Source organism: Oryzias latipes, chromosome 16 (genome assembly GCF_002234675.1).
Source record: "Oryzias latipes chromosome 16, ASM223467v1".
Classification (NCBI taxonomy): domain Eukaryota; kingdom Metazoa; phylum Chordata; class Actinopteri; order Beloniformes; family Adrianichthyidae; genus Oryzias; species Oryzias latipes.
In genome coordinates, this window is record NC_019874.2 from 27727860 (window position 1) to 27751325 (window position 23466).

Sequence of the window (23466 nt, forward strand, 5' to 3'; positions counted from 1 at the left end):
ACGTTCTTTTTATTGTAAGGCACTTTGGTGCTGTAAAGTGGTACAGAAACAAAGATTCATTCAGCAATTCAATGGACATTTCCAAAACAGTTTCCAAAAGTTCCTTTGAATTTCTAGTCAATGCTCCAGGGGAAAAAAAAAACCCAACGCTTTGGCGTCATGCTAGTTTAAGAGGAGCTCAGAAGAAAAACCCTCAACGACGTCATAGAAAAACAGTTTATTCAACAGTGTGTAGGTCCGAATATCATGACCGCCATATAAAATAAAAGCAAAACAAATGCTACAAAGAACAGAGAAAACTTCCATCTAAACAAAACCTCTCCTTAAAAATACATTAACACAAAAATGCATCCCTTAGAGATAATAAATGCGAGGGGAACCCATCATATTGAAATGAAAATGCATGACAAAGCCTGATTTTACTAAAGGAAGGAGAGCTCGGTGAGTGAGAGCGCGAGTGAAGTGTGTGTTTTTGTTCTTCTTGCAGGCTGGCAGAAGAGGGCAGCAGTGAGCGATGCAGCAATCGTGGGCAGAAGGAAGGAGGAAAGTAAAGAGAACAAGAGGTAGCAAAAGGGCGAGCAGAGGTATCAGAGAGCAAGGAAGATTTCTAAGAGGTAGCTAGCAGATGATGATGATGATGGAGGAGGAGGTAGCAGGTACTAACAGTGCTAGAGCAAAGGGGGAGGAAAAGTTTAAAAGTCTAAACTAAAATAACTTACATCAATTTGCAACTGACGTTTTTAGGTCAAAATAGTGTCCAAGATGTTTAAAGCATGAATCTTTGACAAAACAGTAAATATATATTTTTCTTCAAATATTTAATGGCTGTAAGAGAAATGCTCTTCAGACGCACACAAAAATATCTCCACATCCACGACCTACAAACAGAACCGATGAACCCAAAGACCAGGAATAAGAATCAGTTTTCTGTCCGCTCTGAAACCGTTTCAGCTACAGAACAGCTTTTTAAGAAAGGGGATCATTACGAATCCAAATGGAAATAAACTGCAAATAGGTTTCACGTGATAAATATTAAACAAGATCAGGGGGTTTTTTTGGGCCTTTTTCCATTTACTAACAAATGTTTTCATAATAGATTTCGTTTAGAGTGTTTGAATCTCGTTTTCTGGCATTTTAACATCACAGGAGATGAAGTTAAGAGCGGCTGTGAAGCTCGCCATTTTATCTCGGTTCTGTCCACAAACACATATCGCTGAGATTTACAGTGTCTAGTGGCTGAAAAGCTCAAAGTGTGAGGAGGTAGGCAGCAGTAGGCATAAGAAGAGTGAGCGGAGGAACGAAGGGCGAGGTTTAACCGCTACAGTAACAGCACCTTAAACATCTAGAAGCCCACCGAGCTGAGGAAGAGCGTCGCCACACTCGAGCCACATCGCAGCGTCTCCCTGTGTGAAGGCCGTGTGAAGTTCAGCAGGATTGTTTGTGCGAGGTTCAGTGCGTTGTGGCAGGGTGTAGCCAGGTGTGTGTGTGTGCATGCAGCCTCCAGTGTTCGCCTCGTTGTATCTTACATTTTCTGTGTGTGCCTCTTTGTGCAGGGGGGGGCGTCAGACTTATTTCTGTCATAGTGTCTTCACTGAATCCGTCTTTTACGTTTCCAGCTAAAATTCAGATGAAACGAATCCTATTTTATTTGAAAAGAAATTGGTTTAAAGTGTGTTAACTTCTCTGTACATTGTGAATCTGCTGAGCATGTTTCAATATTGCCGTTAATTATAAACGGTTAATATGTTTAGGTCAAATGAAGAGTGCATTTTTTCAAATGCAGCACAACTTTGAATAAACTTTGGTTTCAGTCTTTCTGCTTCTCATTCTTTATGAGCCTCATTCAGGTCTGATTGGCTTTAAAAAGCGAGTTTTGATCCGTCGCGCGTTCGCAGACACACACAGAAGTTCAGTGTATCAGTTAAAGAGGAGCGAGGTAGATACTGGATAGGAGCGGGGCAGGCTGGGTTCCCCATGTCTGTCTTTATGTTAAGTCGGATCAATTAATGTGTGGTAAAGGTTTGATTGGCCCTCGAGTCTCACAAGCTCCCCCTAGTGGTGAAACAAAAATGAAGGTAGACTATTTATCACCTTCGTTGCCTCCTGTACACAGGGTCCTTTAACTGTCCATTACCAAACAAACCTTGCAGCTGAGCCTGACAGGAAATCTGCACGTGTGACTGGAAAGTTCGTCGCTCCACCCCGAGTATGTGTCTGTCCTTTGAAAATGCGGTTTTGGGTAAGGAGGGAAAAATGTTGTGTCAGTAGCAAAAGTCATCAAACACAGGCTGATATTTAGAAACAGTTTCGTCTTAAGCGTGTGTGCTTTTTGTGTGAGGCCCTCAGTTGTCAGCCACTCGTCCACTCTGAGGGGCCGGGGGTCCCACGGGGGCTGGAGGGATGGCCTCGGGCTGCGCTGGAGGGGGGCCGGGATCTGAAGGAAAGAAGATGCAGATTCAGGAATCCTTTAAAACCTCGCAGCCAAAGCGTGATAGTGGATCGAACATCACAAAGGCTTCAGCAGAGCGGTGACCAAAAGACACAAACAGAGCAAGAAGAAGAAAGCTAAAGTCTGGCTGCCCTGTATTAAAAAGCACTTTAAAGAGTCAGGGATTGTGTGTGTGAGTTTCACCACATTAGAGCTGTTATATATTTGTTAAGCAGCAGCCAGTTTGCCTCAAAACGACAATATCTGAACCCTTAAGCACCGACACTTTAGCTCTTAAGTTGACATTCTTTGGAGTACCGTAAATTTTTATACCATTTACCCAATTAAAGTAATTATAGCTGATCCTGACACAGAGAAAAGTGGCTTTGCATCCATATGGAAGACTCTACCAACACAGTGTCGGACTTTAATTAACGTAAAGTGCTTAACCTGTGATCAAATAAAATGCCACGCCAGGCATGACTTGGCGAAGCCAATTTGCAAATTTGCTTTTCTTCGTACCAGAATCCGTTAAAATGGTTGAAGAGATGCGGTTAGGGTTACAAAGAAGTTACAGTTTAAAGAGCGTGTGTTTATTTAGGTGACGCTGGCGACATCTCCAGCGTTTAACGCTTAAAAGAATCATTTTTATTCATTAGCCAATGCCTATATCCAAGGGAATAGTTCAGGTAACCTTCAACACCAGAGCTTGACCTACAGTGTTGCTGTTCTCTGATTTACCGTAACTCTATACAGTTGACGTAATTCCAAAAGATTCTGAAGCTGAAGCTTTGAGCCAAAACTCAACATTGTACAGCAGTGAAGTGTCGACACTATCAATGTAAACTTTATACTTGGTAGACGTAAATGTTAACCAATACGAAGTGTAGCATTCCAGCACAAATCTGCTTTTCTCTGATCGGAATCCACTGGAATTACAAAAATGACACACGAACAAAACAAAAACCCCAAATCTTCCACCACGACATGAATGCAGAATAACTTTCTGCACCTAAAACAAAGGTCAATTTATTTGTAGTGTACCATCTATAGGGATACCAGAAAATAAAACATTGGCATTAATAAACTGTATAATTTATTTCAGCTGGGCGGGCCACAGTTTGCCCACGCCTGGGTTAACCTCAGTCAGCTAGCCTGACGTAAACAAACTTGATCATAACTGGGAGCACTGGATGATGTGTTGATGGCATTTTTTTCTGAATCAGTTAAGACATTTCTGGAATGAAAGCTGGAGCCAAACCAGCACCCCAGCTGTCAGAAACACGACTTCCTGCTACATGAAAAGTTTGACCACATTGGTGCAAAAATAATAAACAACAGCGTTTAGCTGACATTTGGAGTAAATACCAGCTGTCTGCTTCGAGTCAGACGGATGTGAATTCCCTGAACAGGTTTGCTTTGTGGTTTTTGCTTTAAAGACACCTCCCCTCAGGAAAGAGGTTCAGATGAGTTTGTCACCAAAAACAAAGAAAACTATGTTTACCTAATAGTCTGAAAAAAAAAGGCGATACCTTTTGAAATTAGAAAAACAATGTAAACATAGAAGAAGACTTTGGTACTCACACATGCCGTTGGGAGCTCCCGGGTGACGGGGAGGCATCATGGGAGGCATTCCCCCAGGAGGGGGTCCGGCAGACGGTGGCCCGGACATCATACGCCCAGGCATTGGCTGACCTGGTCCCATCGGTCCTACAATGAGGAAAAGACGAGGCCACTTTATTGGAATGCCACATTATGAACAAGAAGAAAGCTAAAATGAAATTCGATGATTCTTCCGAAAACCATTGTCTTTACCCGTCGGTCCAGGGTGGTGGGGGGCCATGGGGTGGTGAGCCATGGGCGGGTAACCAGGGTGCATTGCTGCAGCAGCAGGAGGACCTCCAAGATGGGGTGGAGGTGCTCCGTGGTGAGGTGGAGGCGCTCCGTGGTGGGGTGGAGGCCCTCCAGGGTGCATGCCTGGTGGAGGGGGTCCAGAATGGGGTCCAGGACCCTGGGGCCCGTGGTGATGTCCGGGACCGGGGGGTTGTCCCTGCCCTTGGGCCTGAGCAGCGGCGGCGGCTGCAGCGGCAGCTTGCTGCTCCATCTGCTGGCGTGCCTTCATCTCTGCGTACTTGAGCTGCTCCATGTGGAACGCCTGTCGCTCTGTGAGGAGCTGCTGCCGCTGAAGCTCCAACTGCAAAGAAGGAGCAGTGAATCACAACAACAGTCAACATGTCACACTGCAACAACACACGATCTTTCCAGGTACAGTGGTCCCTCATTTATGGCCGGGGATACGTTCCATTAATAACCTGCAACTGGTGAAATCCACCAAGTAGGATTCTAGTTTTCAGGCTGTAAAACTCCCCAATACATTTTAGACACTTCTCTCAGGCAAACATGAGAATAGACATGTAACATAAATTCCGGGCGATAGAGCGGACCAGATTACAAGCTGCACCCTTTACATTTTCAAACAGTTAGCTGTTTTATACACACACACACACAAGCCGCACCTGTATATCAGGCGCATGCGCCCGTATAAACATGTTGTAGTCTTTGTTCTGCACGTGTCGTACAGTGTCAGAAAGGGAGCTGCAAACGCAGATTTCATATTGTCCTTTCCGGCATTGTAGCCGATTTATTTGAACACACTCACTAACAGCCAAACAGCATGGATCTCACTTCTGTTCACAGCCCCCTCAGTCATGGTTGAGGAACTTTCCACCCACGATTCCCCACTTCCCATGAGTCTAAGAGGCTGAAGGCGAGCTAACCCCCGGGTCACCACTCTGTGTTGTAGATTGAGGATGTGAATGTGCTGAAACCGCGCACACGTGTGTGAGAAGGAGGAGGGAGTGCGTGCAGCGGAAGGAAGAGAGAGCGCGCATGCACCGAGTGAGAGCAAGTGTGTTGGGGGTGATAAATGAAGGTTTCCCCCAGAAGAAGATGAATGATTCTTTATTAACCCACTCTGGAGGCTCTGAGGGTCCTAACGGGGAAGTGAACAACCTTTGGCGGAGAAGAAAGAAAGAAAAAAAAGTAATCGCAGGAAAGGTTCAACACATGATATATTTACAAAGAAAGACGGTACACAGAAAGAGTTTTCAAAGTTTTAATGGTATACCTAAGCTTTTCTTTCGGAACAGCAGCAATATGGTAGTAACAGGGCTGGTTTAAAAAACATGAACGTAAAAGTCATTGAGAGCTTTCTTCATCTTTGTCCTGTGCACTGAAACCATGGCAGTCTTCCTCCTCAGTGTTGGATTGGAATAGCCACAGATATTCTTCGATATTCTTCTCTCAGTGTCTCCTTCGTTGTCGCTGTCAGTGTCACTCTTATCCTGAGGCAAATTCACTCCTGAGCTTGCGCTGTCCTTTCCGTCACGCAGCAGACCGGCTTTTCTAAACCCATTGGTGATGGTGGATTTTTTCACACTGCTTTAACGATTGCTTTTAACTTGAAAGCTGCGTCATATTGTAGTGACGGTCACGTGCTTGTTGGGTCTAATAGCAGCAAGGGATTATGGGATGCGGCCAAAATAGGGCTGAGCATTGGTGTTTCTTTTTGTTGCACTGTGACTGAGGGGTCAAAGAGCAGAAGTGACATTCATGCTGTTTGGCTGCTTGTGGGTGTGTCTAAATAAATCTGCTTGATGCTGGAAATGAGAGTATGCATTCAGCTTCGCCCATATACTCCTCCTGAGACTTTTCAGAGTCAAAAGGTGCATGGTTTCTGGATAGCTTTCCATTGCAGTCAGTTATGTGAGTGACAGTTCAGATGACTGACAGCTAGATCCAACTGCTGTTCTTCTTGAATTCCCCGTGAGTATCTGTTTGTGTTATTCATTCTCAAAGCGGGAATTTACATTAATCTTGCATCCCCCCGTCTCACGCTTACCTTTTCTGCTTGAGCGCCCCTAGCGGGCGTTAGAAAAAAGTGCACAAATTAGCTGCATCATTGAATAAGCCGCAGGGTTAAAAGTGTGTTACAAAAGTAGCAGTTTATAATCCGGAAATTATGGTATATAAATGAAGAGTGGCAGCTGCCACGCAATTTGGCGGGAGAAAACCCCTGCTCTATCTACAACCGGTGGGAGAGGTTTTATTGCAGGAGGGGGACACGGGGGGGGGGGGGGGGGGGGGGGGGGGGGGGGGGGGGGGGTTCTTCCTCCACGTCTGTGGCAGTAAACCCATACCAGTTCCAAACAACAGATGATTTTATTCTTTTCTTGGGAACAAACTTCCCACTATTACCGGTAGCCATGCTGTCGCTAGCTGCTTCGTGTGTCGATTGTTGCGTGCCAAACTGCCGTGTGAAACTAACGCTATGGAAGCTCTGGGGAGCCAAAAATGCGCCACATAAAAACTCGAATTAGTTATTTTTGAAATCGCCCGTAACAAAAAATTTGAATTAATTCATTTAATTGATTTATCGCCCAGGCCTACTGGACAGGTTCCCAGTCTGTCGCGGGGCCACCAATCACACACCCATTCATCCTGGGGTCCCTTCTTTTCATCATCCATCTACTTCACCTTTGAAATATCCTCTGGAAATTCAACATTCCCTTCCACTGCCGACACCAAACTATCCAAGAACCAAACCCCAACTCTTCACTCTCCCATTTATCCCTCACCAATTCTGGTTTCTTTTAACTTTCTTCAGTTCAATAGCGACTAACCAGAACTACGTCTTGTTGGAACTTTACTTGTCTACATGACAAGTAAATAAAAAAATTCAGAAATATTCTCTCTAACTTACGGCCTCTTTCTCGCGGTCCATGATGGTCTCCAGCTCCTCAAAGTGCCTCAGCTTGATCTCCAGTTTCTTCATCTGGGTCTCCACCAGCAGAGCCACCAGAGACTTGATCTTCCTTTCCTCGACTGCTGCCAGGTGCTGCGAGGAAGGACAATGTTAGCAAACATAGAGTCTTACAAGTGGCGGCTGTTGGCGTTTTCCATTTGAACACAGGCGCTTTGGCCTCACCTTGGCCTTGGTGGCAGCAGAAGCAAGCGCAGCAGCAGCAGCTGTAGCAATGTTTCCCTCGCCAATGTCATGTTCCAGCTTCTTCCTCTTCTCTTCTCCCTCCTCTGTGGTTTCCTTCTCCTCCTTTTCTTTCTCCTGCTCGGAAGACGACGTCTCCATTGCCTCCTCCTTATCTTTCTCTGCTACCATTGAAGATGAAATGATTTTTTTAACGTTTTTTCTTTCCCAATTCAAGCATAAAATCATCCCCGAAAAAAATAATCTTAGTGTAGAACATCATAAAAGATGCATTACTGTGCACTTTAACAGGATTTTACCTTTGTTTTCATAAGCTAAATGTATGAGGAGTCTTGTGTTTTTTCAGTGACCATTACCGACTGGAGACGCCTTTGCTTCTCCCTCCTCTTCCTTCTCCTCATCGCGTTCCAATGGCTCCGCTCCTTCTTTCTTCACCTTATCTGTTGTTTCGGTTTTTTCGCTCTTCTCTGCAGACTCGCTCGGTTTCTCTGCCTCATCCTTCATCTCAGCCTAGATGATGAGAACGAAAAGATTTTAACGTTTGTTGTCTTTTTAAATGTCCTGAGCTCCTAAGTTCCTTGTATGACTACTTTAAATGGGATTTGGCATCAAATGTGAGTCTTTCCAGCAAACATTACTGTACTCAACTCTGGTTTTTATATTAAGGCCTTCAGTGCATCATTGCAGAAGCTGCTCCAGCATATTTCTTCTGGTTATGGTGAAGGTGTAGCAGCTCAGACACTAAACCATAATGCTTCCTTTGTAGTTGTGATCACAAATTCAGGAACAACCCAATAGTGGTAGGATTTTAAAACCAGGGCAAATGCATGACTACTTAAAGAAACAACGCAACTTGAGCTTGAGAAAAAGATTATGAGCATTTGAAATTCACATCCCACGAAAACATGAATTAGACTGTGACTATAGTGAGTTAACACTACATAAAGTTTTTTTAAAGTTATTTTTAAAAGTTGTTTCTGAGGTCGGGTATCAGAGCTCAAACTCAATCAATTCAATTTTAATAGATAATTTCCCAAACTAATTTGATTTACAATTAAATATGTTTTTCTTCTTCTTTTGAAAAACATGTTTTGAAAAGACAACTTTATTGGCAACAGATGGACCGAACAATATGATTGGTAGTTTGGTGTATCTCTATCTTATGCCATAATGATAACATTTCCATTCTCATGAGTACAACTGATAAATTAAAGCATATCACTATGTGTGATAAAGTTAAAAAATATATTATTATAATAATAACTTTAGTAAACTGAAATGATCTCACCTTATCGGCCTGTTGGGATTCTGTGTCTGCCTCCATCTTTTCTGGCTCTGTAGTTTCTGTAATAAGGTGAAAATAGTGAGAGAAAAGGTGTAAAAATGTATAATTTGATCTAAAATGAACAAATCAGTTTGATATTTAAAAAAAGATAATTGTCATAGTCACCACTGAATTTTTGGAGGCTGTCAAATTACCACAAAAAATACACTATAAATATAGAATACACTTTAAATCAAACTGCTGTAATTCATAAAATGGGACTAAAAGGTTAAAGTAGGAAACGTTTCTGATACAGAGGAAGGAAACCTTTAGAGAAACGGATGAAAGTTTTCACAGCAGAGAGTTAAAGCATGTCACAGAGGCACTTAAGCAAGCCTTAAGGCTCTGATTATTGTCTGAGTGCTTTAGACCGAGTGAGCCATGGAAAACATTTAAGTTTATCGATTAGAGCTGTGACTGAGGTTTGCCCCTCATGAAGGCTTTGGTGGATCCATGTAGTAGCTCATTCATGTTTTAGCATCAAAAGCATGGAAGAAATTAAATGTCTCCAACTTACTTTCTCCAGATTATTTCAGGAATATTGATTCAAGCAAAGAGGTAGGATATATTAAAGTAAGGCATTACTTGAAATAATCTTAAAGACACCAACACGAATAGAAAAGCGTATTTTATCTACTTAAAGATGACAAAACGTGTTGCACCATAATAAACACCATAAAAAAAATCAGCAGTGTGAATCTAAGCAGAATTTTTAAATAAAACCTGTCACCTCTCATGAAATATCAATATCAGAAATTGAAAAGAGCATCGCAAAGCGCCACTATAATCTCATTTTCTCTGTGCAAAGCTGACAGCAGGCCTGTTCCTTGGGAAAAAGGTGAGCAGCTGTAAAACACAGAGCAAAAATTGACAAATGGGTCCAAGCAGTGAGAACGATGACCCAGTTTTCTGTTACCCCTCCACCCACGTCTGCCCCATCTGTCACTGTTGTTTTAATCCACTGGTTGCAGAGGCAGAATAAACACACAGTATTTTTGCTGGCAAAGACTTCATCAGTTCTCCTTCAAATGGGATAGATATGAGATATCACCTTTGTCTGAGAGTCTCATTTTCCCTCACTTCTCTGAACGCCAGCATCTCCACACACAAACCACCTCCTCCAGTCAACATGTCGCCCTCAGGTGGAGCATTTGATATAAAAGTCAGAAGAAAAACCTCCAACCTGACCCACTTTAGGCGCCATCATACCCGTCTGATGTTTAAGAATAAACCTTATATAAAATGCCCTGCATAAGACATCAATGTAAGTCTGCTTTAATGCTGCTCACCAGTCTTTTCTGGCTCCTCGGGAGCAGTTCCAGCGATCCCGCTGCTCTCCAGGCCAAAGGTGGGGTCAACCTTTCCTGTACTCCTCGCCGCCTCCTGCACCTTCTTCACATGAGCTTCCACCAACTCTGCTGGAACCTCTTCACGAACGCGAGAAAACTCCTCTGCAAACGCAGCAAGGACATTTCCATATTAAAAAATAATAATAAAAATAAGCATCTTCACAGCTCGTTCAGGGCCGACGTCCACCATTAACAACACTGGCACGGAAAACAATACTTTGAAACAATTTCATCCTAAAACTAAAACAAGTTCAGTATTTATTTTTTAAATATGCTAATTAAATCTAAAAATCTAATTAATTAAAAACCTTGAGGATTTTTTCCCCTCTAATTTTGCAGTGGAACAGATTAAAAAAAATAAAATCTAGATTTGTATTGCTTTAGCGCTTACGTTTAAAAATGCCACAATTATTGCAGTCTCAATGTCTTAAGTAGCACTGATGCAGTAAAGTTAAACAGAACATGACATGAAATTCTAAATGTCCTTGCGTGTTTCCATAGTTTTTTTTTTTTTTTTACCTAAAGCTGCCTTGGCTGCAGCAGAGGCCACTCTGGGATCAACCACAGAGGCCAGGAACGCCACGGTGCTCATCACAGGGTTTCCAGACTGGCTGAAGGGTATGGGCTGATAAGCCAGCGGACCCAGAGACGCCTCTGTGTTCTCCAGGTAGGGATCTTCGATAGGCAGCCGCAGAAAGTGGAGGATACACTCGTCTTGGGTGCGTGAACCGACATGCTCAGATACTTTGTTCCAGTCGTCTTTGAACATCTCCAGGGCCTGTGATGAGTGAAAAATAAAGTCGCAACACAGAAGAAAAATAAAGACAAGTGCAGACAGACACACAATTGTGATCCACTGACAGAAGCCGATATCTAAACAAATAAGACTTGCCTCCAAGAGAAGAAGAGTCTCCTGCTCAGTCCAGTCTCTGGTGGCGATGCCTGCTTTAGACTGCAGAAAACCAAAGTTCAACATTGCCGTTTGTTTAAGGAATATGCATCTCCAATAGTTTCCATGCAGAACTCATGCAAATGTCAAACAGGACCTTTACCTTAGTGTTTTTCTTGCTGTAGAGGTCAGCACGAAGGCCAAAGTTCTGCAGGTCGATGGGTTTATCTTTGCTTTTATCTGCAAAATTAGGCATCGGCTGCTGAGGAGGAATCTGTTGGGAAAATATTACGACAATTATCAAGAGCTCTAAGGTATTAAAGCACTTTTTAAATAAAAATGTACTTTGGTTTTAAGCTGTTAATTTTTCTTTACTGAAAACAAGTGACTTCTTCATGAATGAAAGCTGATATATATATTTAAAACATTTTGTTGGTGATAATGTCAAACTCTGCCGGCATTTGGTGTTGACAATTCATAAGATATATAGCTTCGGTAATTATTTTCTCGCAGACAATGTTAAGAAGAAAATGTCTCAAGTTTTAAACTCGATTATTAATAAGTCGATATCATACATGTACTTCAAAGTAAAAGTGACTTTGCTCCCACCTAAACAGAGCTGTGCTTACCGTTGGCGGTCTGTGGTTAAGCGGCATGAGGCCGGACGGGGTGTCAGCCAGGACAGTGAAGTGAGGTGTGGGTGGGGGGCCCATGGGGAGCGGGCGGCTTTCAGAGTCCACCTGGTAGTTGACTAAACCCCACTGCTCCAGGAAGGCATGAACCCTAAAAACATCACAGGGAAATTCACAGATTCAATTTCTCTGATCATTTTTGTTCGTTTGTTTTTCAGGATTAAAACATGAGCATCAAAGAAGCAGAAAAGCCCTGAATCCTCTTCACCTCATGATGGCGCAGACATCTCCTGTCAGGTTCCTGCGGCAGGAAGTGGAGGTGAGGTACTCCTGGGGGTTCAGCCGATACGTGTCAATCATGAAGTTCCGGTACGCCAAATATCTGTCAACAAGTCGAGAAGAATCACATTATAGTGCGATTTAGAAAGTGTGATGTAGAAAAATGTATCTGACAGTGAGGCTGAGTCTGTAAATATAATCTCACATTTCTGGAGTTTTGGATTTGTTTTTCCCGTTAAAAAACTCAGGCAGGGCTCTTCGTTCAATCTCGTGGATGCTTAAGGAGAAAAAAAAAAGACTGTTTAATGCAACCGACAAACACACTCATCAGAAATGTTTAACACGTTTATTGGTAGCAGCATTTTTAGAGCGTACCTGTTGTAATCAAACCAAGCTCCGTAGCTCGGAATGATGATGTGATGAGTCTGTTCGGTCACATTATCCTCGTTGGCATCTGTCATTCGGTTCACTTCTCCTTTGTTTTGTTCCTCATCATCCTGCAAGAAAAACCTCAATTATAAGAAACTAAAAGACAAAATACGGCTGGCCTCAAAGGTTCTATTAAATCTGTGATCCAACAGAACAAAGTTTGATTTTGTTCAAACTAATTTCCCACGTGTTTCATAAAAGCTACAAACTCTTAAAAAAATCTTATGAAGCAAATGTTTGTATTTCAAGCACAATAAAATGTAATTTAGAATCAGGAATTTTATGTTTGACCATTAAATCAACATTTGTATTGTTCTTTAAAATGTTCTTTGTTTTTTAACTACCGGTAATAACTTTATATTTTAAAAGGAAAATATTTGAAACAAATTATCCTCAAATACTTCTCATTATGTTTTTCCCCCTTAAAGAAGTTAATATCAAAACCTTTTTCAGGACTTTGGGCTGTCAATAGACAATTATTAAAATTATTACATAAAGTTTCTAAATATCCTTAATGATACAGTAAACTTTGGTAGAAAATTAACAAGAGTGTCAAAGCCAAAGTGGATTTTTGTTTTACATTTATCCTTTATGATATAAAATAAACAGAAGTAATTTAAAAATTCAAAACACTTTACTTTAATGCTTAAATTTATAATTTGGCACTAATGTAGTAGTATGTGTCTAATTTTAAAGTAATAGATTTTTGTGCATTGGCCTTACCTTCACTTATAGTCTGTTTGTATAAAATCTTTGAATTTTCTTACCTTTCCACCAGACATTACAGAGTCATCCTCCATGTCATCTAACAAAACCCAGAAAAACAATGATCAGGTGACGCAGTCAACCCAATTAAAGCAGATTTCAGCTTTGGACTGAAATGTGTTTCTACGCATTTCAATTGGTTAAGACAAACATTCCTAAAAAAATAATAGGAAAGTACGTCTTCGTTGCTTTGAAAAACTTTTTTCTATACTAAAGGTTTCACACGTCTACAAACATTTGAGATGGTTTTACATTTGTCACACTGTAAAGGGTCTGTATGGACAAAGCATGCGGCTGCGTTTGATGTGTAGCTAAAATATAATCTTACATCTAAACATTTAGGCTCCAGCTGCATTTGCGGCTGCAGTACATACCATTCTTAGACATACTGCCCTCCTCCATGCTGGCACCGGCTGAGGACTCGTCCAAGTCCTTTGTCATGTCCTCCTCCATGTCCTCCTCTTCTCCTCTGTGGCCCCGTCGCTTCCAGTGAGAGCCTGGATTCCTGCCACAAGTCAGTTTAAAAGTTAGTTCAGAGAAATGACAGAAATTCTTTGGTATTTTAAATGTTTTCAACATAATATGGCCACATAGATTTTAGTGAATGGAGGTCAAACCTGGTGCTCATTGAACACTTAGTTCTAGCAGAAAAGCTCCCAAAATCTGAGCAGCAGCTGAGTGGACCCTTCATCCAAAGTGGGTTTGTAATGTCTCTTTTTGCTGCAGTTTGATTAGTTTGAAATCTATTTAACCCGTTTTGTTTCTTACCCCTTCTTTCCTCCCTTCTTGCGGGACTCTGCGGGAGTGCTGGGAGGTGAAGGCGAGCGCCTCCTCTTCTTGCCAGCGGAGTTGGCCTTGCGCTCCTTGCGATCGGGTGTACGGGAAGACTGATCAGACAAACCCGTGCAGCGCAGGGAGCGAGGGATGGTGGATGAGAGAAAGAGCCGCAGAATGAGAGGATGGAACGATTGCACACACAAGGAGGGGAAGCGGTGGGAGAACAACAACAGGGAGGGGGTCAGGATGCCTTGGTGGGTGGTGAAGGAGACAACCAGGGTTCCTGTGTAAAGTCCTCTTTCAGACACAAGCTCATCTCTGCTTCACTGAGATTTCATAAGCGTCAAATACTTATGGAGAAATATCTCATCTAAATAGTATTCCCTGCTAATTCGTGTTTCACGCAGTCGCAGATTTTTTCAGTCTCCTCCAGTTCATCACAAAAACTCAGCACAAGACGCTTGTAAGAGAAGAATATTTCACTTTTTTTTTTTTTTAACTGGTTCCTGAATTGCTACCAACCGAAGTTTGTGCCCCTACATGGAGAAATAGCATCAGTTGACTGAGAAGCGGTCGGAGAACATCCTGAAAAGCTGAGAACAATAATCGCGGAGAATAATTATCATCCGGATGAATGAATGGTGGATGAAACCGGCTTCTTCTGGAAGAAGATGCCCTCTGGTTTTAAGGCACAGAGAGACACTCCCTGTAAGCTAACGTACAGTCTGAGAAAAGACAAAAAAAACTTTTTACGTTGAGCAATAATCCAATGTTCTTTAATAAATGGTTTACAAAGCATCTGAATTGGTTTTTGGTGCGTAAGGATCAGTGACGGACATTGTTTGGGGGTGGGGTCCGGATTCGCAGGGAGTCACTGGTCACCAACCCCTGCGTATATGGTGGGGAAATACTGTATCTCATTTCATCTTAACTGAAACAGCAGTCACCTTGCAGAGGAACCCTGAAAAACTCATTAGAAACCAACAGAGTGTGAGGAAAGGTTTGAAGAGATGAGCTACAAGCGCCACACCAGACGTGCACCACAGTGCTCAACACACGCGACAAAGCAGCATGCACCAAAACACAAACGCACTCATGCAGGTTTCCTACTAAATCATTAGAATTTGCCCTGCCCCCTGAATCTCAGGTAGTCTATCGGTTGCCGTGGCAACTTACTGCTTTTAGAGCTTCACTACGAGCTACATCAGGAGAGTCAAGCTGTGTTCACACCAAACGTGATTCGCGCGGCCGAGCCGTCCGCTTTCAATACTTAACTCAGTGTACAGACGCGTTTTGTGCGGCCACACAAAGTGTCACAAAGAGACGGAAACACCGCAGGAAGCGCCCTTCATTCAAACGCAGCTCCAGCAGGAGATGGTGAAGCTACTGTGTATGAACACATTTTGGGGTGGCGGTTGCGCAGCGAATTCGCCGTGTGTCCAAATAGAGGTGGCCAACGCAAATTTGACACGCAAATTGCGTTTGGTGTGCATGTAGCATTAGAAACAAGAAAATGAGCCAAGCAGCAGAAATATCTACCTCTTCCTCTTTGGGGTAGATCCTCTGCCGGGAGTTGACAGGCTTTTTGTTCTCGTCCACCTCGTAGTCTTCCTCGTTCATCCACTCATTAAAGGCATCTGTGTCTAAAACCCACTTGGCGTGAACCTGTTAGGAGATGAATGACTGTGTTATTCCATAAACCTGATTTAAACAGGAAAAAGGACTCGTACATATACATCTTTTAAAACATTTTTTTATTTAAAGTGAACTGACCAGAAACTTCAGAAAGAACAAAAGAAGCATTCAATAATTGCATAATAATAGTTACAAGATGAATCTTCTAAGATTTCTACATTTTAAAATTAACTTTTTAACCAGAGCTTGGATGAGGAATTCCATGATATCTATGGATGTATTTGTGTTTCTGCTGCAGATTAAAAAGGTGGAGAGATTTTTTTTTCTCATGAGAACAACGTGGAGTTCATTTTTACAGTTATTTTTTAATTATTTAGTAAATAAAAATATAAATATACCCAGGCTGTGTCCCACCAAGGTGGGGTAACCTAGACAGGGCACACATTCTTACCGCCCTCCTTCTCGTCCCCAATACACTATGAAATCTATTGACATCATCTAACGAAAAGTTACTCTATCGGGGACTTAGAAAAATGTTTTTACTGGTTTAGATCACCCACAGGACGGTTTATTGACTCAGTCCTTTGGTGTTAAATAGTGACGGGAAAGGTCTCACCTTCCAGGGTTTGTCACCATTTGGTGGGTCTTCCACATCAGCATCCACCTCACCGGCTGAAACCCACGTGTCATAGCTAAATCATCAGAGCAGGAACACACATCTGGGGTTAAGGTCGAAGCCACATAGAGAACAAGGTTCCTCCATTAAGTACAGGGGTTATGTGAGCTTCACCTGTCTGGATAAAGACCCCAATGAACAAGAACCTGTTTGTCTTTCCTAATGACTGGGCGTAGCCACTCCTCTGCAAATCACAAGCAAAACAAAGGTGAACAAAAGTAAAACACAATGCAGAAACGCCCAACAATTGTTTTTGCAGTTTTGCAATTTTAATAACTTGAGAAGATGTATATTTTTTTCCGTTATTTAAAATTCTGTTTTAAAGTTTAGCTCAAGGAACCCAAAGGAAAAAAAACAAATATAGCGTCTAATTTAAGCCTGAAAAGAACGTACAGTTGGTCAAAGCTAGTTTATATAGAAATAGATTTTCTACCTTAGATAAGCAGAAAAAAAATGAAATTAACACACCTCTGTTGTGGAATTGTTTTTACTAAATGATAATGAAGACTTATACTTAAGTTATGCATCAGAAATGTTTGTTTTTAACTGTAATGTCACAAGACACAATCCTGTCCAAAAACTGAAATATCAGTTTCATATAGTTGAGCTCAGCCTCTCTTTTTTTTGTTCATCTTAGGTGCAAATGGTAGATTAACAGATCCTAAACATGTCTGCCACCTTCTGACACTCTTTTCTACCAACATTTTGGAATGCCGCTGTACGATTTGTAGTTTTGAGGAAAAGATCATGTCTTTTTTTTTTTTTACACTTTCTTAATCAACTAGTGGATTTTACAACATTAAATTCTGTTTGTAATTTTTTAACCTCAGAAAAACAGTATCATCAAATTCCAACAGTGGATAAACATCGACAAACTGATTTAGGATGAACTAATTGATACACTCAATTAAAATATTATTAAGGCCAGCAGAATTAGCGCTTCCTAATACTTTTCATCAAAAACAACTAAACAAAGAGAGAAAAACTCTCCAACCTTCTTCTTGTTGACCCGGAGAAGGGTAAATGTGGTGAGTAGCCTTAGACTTGTCCTCAGTGATGGAGCCCTGGGAAGTAGAGCAGCAATGGACAGCATTAAAAATGATAGTTTTTATCTTTTAAAATTTACATTTTCTTTATTTAGACTCACCTGGTGTCTTTTGATGATGTCTTTGAGCTTACTGGCTTGTTTGGGTTCAACGTCAGGTGACAAAAAGACGATGGGCCGAGTCAAACAGTTATTCTACAGTAAATAAAAAATTAATTAATTAATAAAATTTTACATTAAAATAAATATCCATTCAGACGACATAAAGGTATTTAAAAAAAAGCATCAGAGAAAGCAGTGAAACTTGCAGATGAGAGCAGTTTTGTAATAGTCGATAATTAAATTCTAAATGTAAAGACCCTCTAGTTTCAGCATCAGGTAAAGTTTTTCCACCTCATACCTGTACGAGGTTCTTCTCTACATTAAGGAACATTTCCACATTCCTGTCCATTCGAGACGGATTCTGCAGATCAAAACGGCGCCTGAAAGTACAACAAAAGTCATTTTGTAACGTAAAAACAACAAATATGTCAGCACGACAGATTCATCATTACATTTTTCCTGCAATATGTATTAGAAACAAACTCACCATCCCTGCTCGCTCTTAAACTTATAGACTGATCCCAGGATGTGACAGAGAGCCCCTCCTGCCTTAAAATCCATAAAACATTTTGCCTGGTGGACAGAAAGGAATAATCAGGATAGTTTTAGTTAACTTTAAACTGTACCATGTTAGGGGTTATCACATCTGTGTTTTGTAATCAATGTGCTGGCTTACAGGCAACTTAGTAAGAGCAGGATTGTTGACCCTGCGTCCAAACGCATCCTCCTGAAACTGCAGCAATTGGACCACCAAACCGGCCAACGATTTACTGGATGGGGAATCGTTCTGGACATACTGGACCCAAAAAGAGACAAATGTTTGAAAAAACAAAACAAAAACATTCTTAACAAAAAAGTTTCTACAACAGACACACCATTACTCTTGACATCAATTTATTATTTAATGCAAAAATAAAAAAATAAAAGTCTGTTTTTGCCTATTAATAACAAATGTATTTTTGCTGAGATTTTAGATCAAGTTAGGGGCCTAATTTGACTAAGATTTGATTTATTCTGCAAACAGAACTTTTACCGTCGGAATTTTTAACCTACAAATACCAGGACCGGTTTAGAAGACATATTCATGTGACAAAACGTTTTAAGAAAACAAGATTTACCCATAAAACCTCAGTTTTATTCTAATGTGAAAAAAGTGATCGAAAAAAGGTTTGACTGCTTTTGCTGCAGCAGCTTCAAATCTTTGGAATCTCCCACTCTTTTCCTCACCATCTAATTATAAGTCTTCTCTTAAAATAAATTTTTTACTTGGCATGTATACGTATTAAAAGGGGACTTTATTTAATCTATAATTTTATTTCAATACTATCACTTTTTAAAAGTTTTTTTTTCCTATTGTCTGCAATTTTACAGCACTTTAGGTTTGCAGGAACTCGCTGATAAAGATTGATTGTTCCAGTTGTCTTTATAACGATGAGAAGGTTATGATTAAAAAAAGGTAAAGCTGAACATGCAATGTTTCTTTTCTAGACTTGGCTAAAATGTACAGGAAATTATATTTATACGAACTTGATTTTTTTTTTTTTTTTTTGGAAAATAGTTTTAAAAATAAAATAAAAGTTATAAAGGTGCGTGATATTTCATGAAACTGCTGAGTTACTATGTAAATATTGAAAGAGAGTGGGAGTGAGGGTCTAAATACAGGAAAGAGTCTTTGTTTGCAAACCCACCCACTGGTGGGCGAGTAAAAACTGGAGCTGAACATGCAGCTGCTACTGTACTGTTGTTGACAAAACCCATCCAGCTCTTAACTCAAAACATACAGAATCTTTTAAATCCACGGGCAAACCAGATCCATGCTTCCCGTCAAGGCTGCATGTTGTTATAGTAGTGTAATGAAAAGCATTTCATTTATTTTGTTCATGGAGTCCCGTGACTTTTCTGTTAGCTTCTGTCTGAGGCCTGTTCCTGTACGAAATGCACTATACTATAGTACCTTTCAATTTCCACTACCCGAGTAAATACTACGTGTGATAATAACGTGAAAACAGCATTTGTGTCATTAAGGGGCTGTCTGTAAACATTTGAGCTGCGGCTGCTATGTGTGTCGTCTATAGCGAATTAGCAGTTAGAAAGCTAATCATGTGCTAGCTAATTGATAAACAGCTTCGTTCAGGCCAAGTATTAGCATGCTTCTAGTTTACGTTTTTCCTGTTAGCATCTATTTTTTAAGTCCTTGGTCCTTAAACAAAATTTAAACTACACACACCTTCATAAATCTTTGCTATTCCAATCGTTGAATAGCTAAAGTTAGCTGAAACACCAGCACTCCATTGTGCTAGCCAGACGCGGGCCGTCTCTTGGACTGAAGCAACTAGTACTAGCTTACCTTCTTGTAGTGCTTTCCAATCCAGAGTCGAACCGATTCCAGCTGGGACACAGTTTCTGAGCTCTCCCAAAATTTCGTTGATGGACCACCATCTTTCTTTCTTCCTACTGCTGTTCCGCTGCCGACAGGGCCAGATGCTGGTCCGCCCGAGCCTGTTCCTGCCGTTGTCGCCGCCATCGCCATTGTATGTTTAGCTCGTTGTCTTTCTCTCCCACAGCGTACCGCACTGTGCAAGTTTTTGAATGATATTGCGCAGCCGCAAACATCTTCCCGCATTTTGAATCTCGCGAGACTCGCACTTGACTGGGCTTTTGGGAAATGTATTGAAATAAGATGCTGGAAAAATTACTGGGGAAAAAAAGATTAGGCTGTGTCCGAATTCCTACCCTAATCCCTAACTACTAAAACCCTATATAGTGCGGCACTATATAATTTTGATTACTCGGTCAAGTTAGTTTTTTTTTCTTAAAATCTCCCAACATTGTGGTTGTTTAACCCCTACAAAAAAAGGTAATCGTAATCAACCCATCTTTTTCATTCAGTGTGACCAATTATTGTGGTTTGATAAATAAAATTATTTCTAACACGTGTTACCACTGCTTTTTAAACAACAAACTTCTTAGACTATTTTCAGTCTTCCATTTATCGACATTACTGCCTATAAAAGTCCCAAACAATCAATTTAATGGTTCAGGGAAAATCTTGGGTGGGATGAGACAAATAACTTAATCGATGAGCAAAAACTATTTTAATATTTAAATGAAAATGACAGTTCTTTTGTGTTTTCTTGCAAACATATATACTTTTTTTTCTGTCTGCCTCTAAGCTGGGTGTTGAGAAAAATAATTGTACGAACAATATGTGAATTTTTACACAAGATATCAACATATAGACAATGATCTGTTGTTAATGTAAATATTACAGCATACACACAAGTTACTAAATTTAGGTTAAATACAAAATGGCAATTCAACCAAACAGCATCATGGCAGTTCCTGACCAGTAGATGGCAGAAAAAAAACATGTTTGCTCGTTTTCAGGAAAATATGTGTAAATCTGAATAAAACAAAGCAAATAATAATATTATATAAGAATAAGAATAATCAGTTTTTGTGAAAGAGGACAGAGTAAAGAGTTGCAGTAATTAATGCAGGAAGTGACAAGGCTGTGGACAAGTACAGATGCAGAATGGGGGTTGAGAACAGGCAAAAGTGGTTGATTTTTTGCAGGACTAAATTTGATGACTGAGCCATGTTATTGATATTATTTGACACCCAGACTCTTAACTTGAGGGAAGCAGGGAACTGTGGTGGAATAAACCCTGATAAAAAATGTTTAACTTTACAAAGTGTGGAGCTAGAAAAGTAAAAAAATAACAAAGAATGGAAACATTTTAAAGACAGCTTAAGACAGCTGAAGTCATTGCAAAATTAAAGTATTTGTAATATCAAAATTGTACAGGTGAAGCTTTTAGCTATTCATATTCAATGCATGAAATAATTTAATTATATAAAAAAACTGTTGTCAGGAATAAGCATTTTACTCAAAAATGAAAGGAAGAGGTATGTGGTGCTCATAGCAAATATTTTATTTCTTATTTACAGACAAAAGCATCAAATACTGTAAAAAAAAATACCTTAAGGTCTGAAACAGTTTTGCATCAGGAACAATATGATCAGGAAAAATTAAAAACATCAACAAAACAAAGGAAAAGGCACAACATTATATTCAAATATTCTTTTCACACATTTCAACAGCAACAAAAAAAATCTCAGTGGGTTGTTAAAAAACATTTCTAAAATCCTTTCTGTGCAAAAGAATCAAAGTTTTAACTTGACTGTAACTTAGTGAGTGTAATCTATGCCATCCCAATATAATTTATTGTATGTAATATAATAACATATAACACCTCTTTAGGGTGTGATGTAGTTATGTAGATCTTTGAAAGGGTAAAAGTTCCTTCTTCAGTCTTAATTCTGCACAAGTGTTTTCATTTTTTTTATTTTGATTTTATTTTATTTATTAAAAAACGTAATTTGAGAAAACGACAAAAGGCAATTCTAAAAATAATAATAAAATACTTATAACAAGCAGTAAAAACAGAACACTGATTTATTGACTTATTCTATCATTGCTCAGACGATAGCAGACTTCTATACAATTTTGTGCAGATGTGAAAAAGGTTGTATACAAAGAATATGTTTAAAAAGGGAAGTGTTAACCATTATTTTTTATCAATTTACAAAATGCTGTAAACGAACAAAGGAGAAATCTAAATCAGTATAAGAAATGACCACCTGTTGCCTTCAAAGCAGCATCAGTTCTTCTAGGTTTTTTTTTTTTAAGAACTCGGCTTGACGTTTTTTTTTCTCCAAATATCTTGGAGAACCAACCACTGATCTTCCGTGGATATAGACTCTCTCACATCCTTCTGTAATCCCAGAAACCCTTCATGGTGTTGAGATCAGGGCTCTGGGGGGGGGTCATACAAAGCCCTACTTTACACTGAAGACAGCTCTTGGCTGTATATTTGGGGTCGATGTCCTGCTGCAGAATACATTTAGGGCCAGAATTACAAAGGGTAAGTATCTGCCTGCATTTCTTGGCATTGAGAACACCATTAATACAGATACTTGACTGTATTTGCAAAGATGTAGCCCCAAATGTTCAGGGAACCTCCCCCATGCTTCACTGTTGCCCGCAGACACTCAGTGTACCACTCTTCAGCCTTTTAACCAAAAAACTTCTTCTACTGCAGCCAAACATTTAGTATTTTGACTCATCAGTCAAGCGTACTGCCGTCACTTTTCTGCAGCACAGTTCCCGTTTTCCTGCATACTTGAGTAGCCTGGCCTTTTTTTCATGATGAGGGTTTGGCCTTTTGAATACAACTTTTTCATTAAGATTACTTTTGGCCAGAATTCTCTGGACAGTGGATGGGTGGTACCAATGGTTTCTGTCAGGTCTGAGCTGATGGCACTGCCACAGATCTTTCAGTTTTAAAGGTTTTAAAGTGTAAATAAGCTTGATGTGTCATGTGCTGCATTAAAGTTCCCGGGCTTAACACTGTTCCTACAACCGTCAACACTTCTTTGTGATTCTTCAGAAGAGCTTGCAAAGCCCAGCTTGGGACCCCAGTCTGCAATGAAATCTTTGTCTGGAGAGAGCTTGCCGACGCAGTAGAACTCCCTTGGGTCTTCTTGCTGGGCTCCATCTTTCCATGACATGAAACCGTCTTTCACAGCCTCACATTGGTGACAGCTTGGCTGTTGTTCACCCAGTGTAAAGCCTTTTGAACAGCAGTTTCTGTTTCAGTTCATGACTGGGTTTCAGCCTCTGGATGACATTTAAGATCATCAGCACCGGTTTGGTTTGTGCGAGTGTTTGTATGACTTGATGCTGGTTTGAAGGCAAAAAGATAGAAACAACTATTGATTCGATTTCGATTTTCTTTTGTTCATTCACTTCACATTTTGAAATAAACAAATGATATTTCTGAGAGCATTCTTTGTTTGCAGCATTTTTTACACCTGCTTTCGATGTTTGCACAGGACTGTTGCATTTTTAGAGTTGCAAGTTATCGCTTTATAGCTGTTATAACCAGCCAGCAAGCTGTGATGAGCGGAAATAAAAGAAACCTGGAGAGTAAATTCAGTCTAAACTAACTGTTGAAGTCACTATTAGCATAACTAGGCAGTTACTGGTTGTGATTCATTGAGCTATGCCTAGTTGGAGACACAAAACAGCGTGAAAGTGTGCTGATTAGCGACACGTTTTACACAGA

At 40.4% G+C, this 23466-nt stretch overlaps 1 protein-coding gene across 3 annotated transcripts; it reads right to left on the bottom strand.

The window, feature by feature from the left end:
• Positions 1–202: 202 nt before the first annotated feature.
• Positions 203–19918, bottom strand: smarcc1 (SWI/SNF related, matrix associated, actin dependent regulator of chromatin subfamily c member 1). 3 transcript variants are annotated; one of them, XM_004078481.4, is made up of 27 exons: positions 19683–19917; positions 18012–18131; positions 17823–17908; positions 17634–17715; positions 17336–17428; positions 17183–17252; positions 16303–16372; positions 16129–16204; positions 15417–15542; positions 13869–13987; positions 13475–13605; positions 13103–13140; positions 12282–12403; positions 12112–12183; positions 11896–12009; positions 11625–11778; positions 11159–11269; positions 10999–11058; positions 10626–10884; positions 10047–10208; positions 8722–8777; positions 7790–7943; positions 7416–7597; positions 7191–7325; positions 4244–4622; positions 4013–4138; positions 203–2434 (listed from the first exon to the last, which is right to left on the bottom strand). In XM_004078481.4, the coding sequence occupies exons 1-27, from the start codon at positions 19863–19865 to the stop codon at positions 2343–2345; spliced, it is 3372 nt and encodes a 1123-aa protein (XP_004078529.1). In that variant the 5' UTR covers positions 19866–19917; the 3' UTR covers positions 203–2342. The 3 variants fall into 3 exon arrangements, with proteins under 3 accessions (XP_004078529.1, XP_011484066.1, XP_011484065.1); XM_011485764.3 differs by having other exon boundaries at positions 2324–2434; positions 13869–13963; positions 19683–19918; XM_011485763.3 differs by having other exon boundaries at positions 2324–2434; positions 7416–7594; positions 19683–19918.
• Between the last annotated feature and the right edge of the window lie 3548 nt (positions 19919–23466).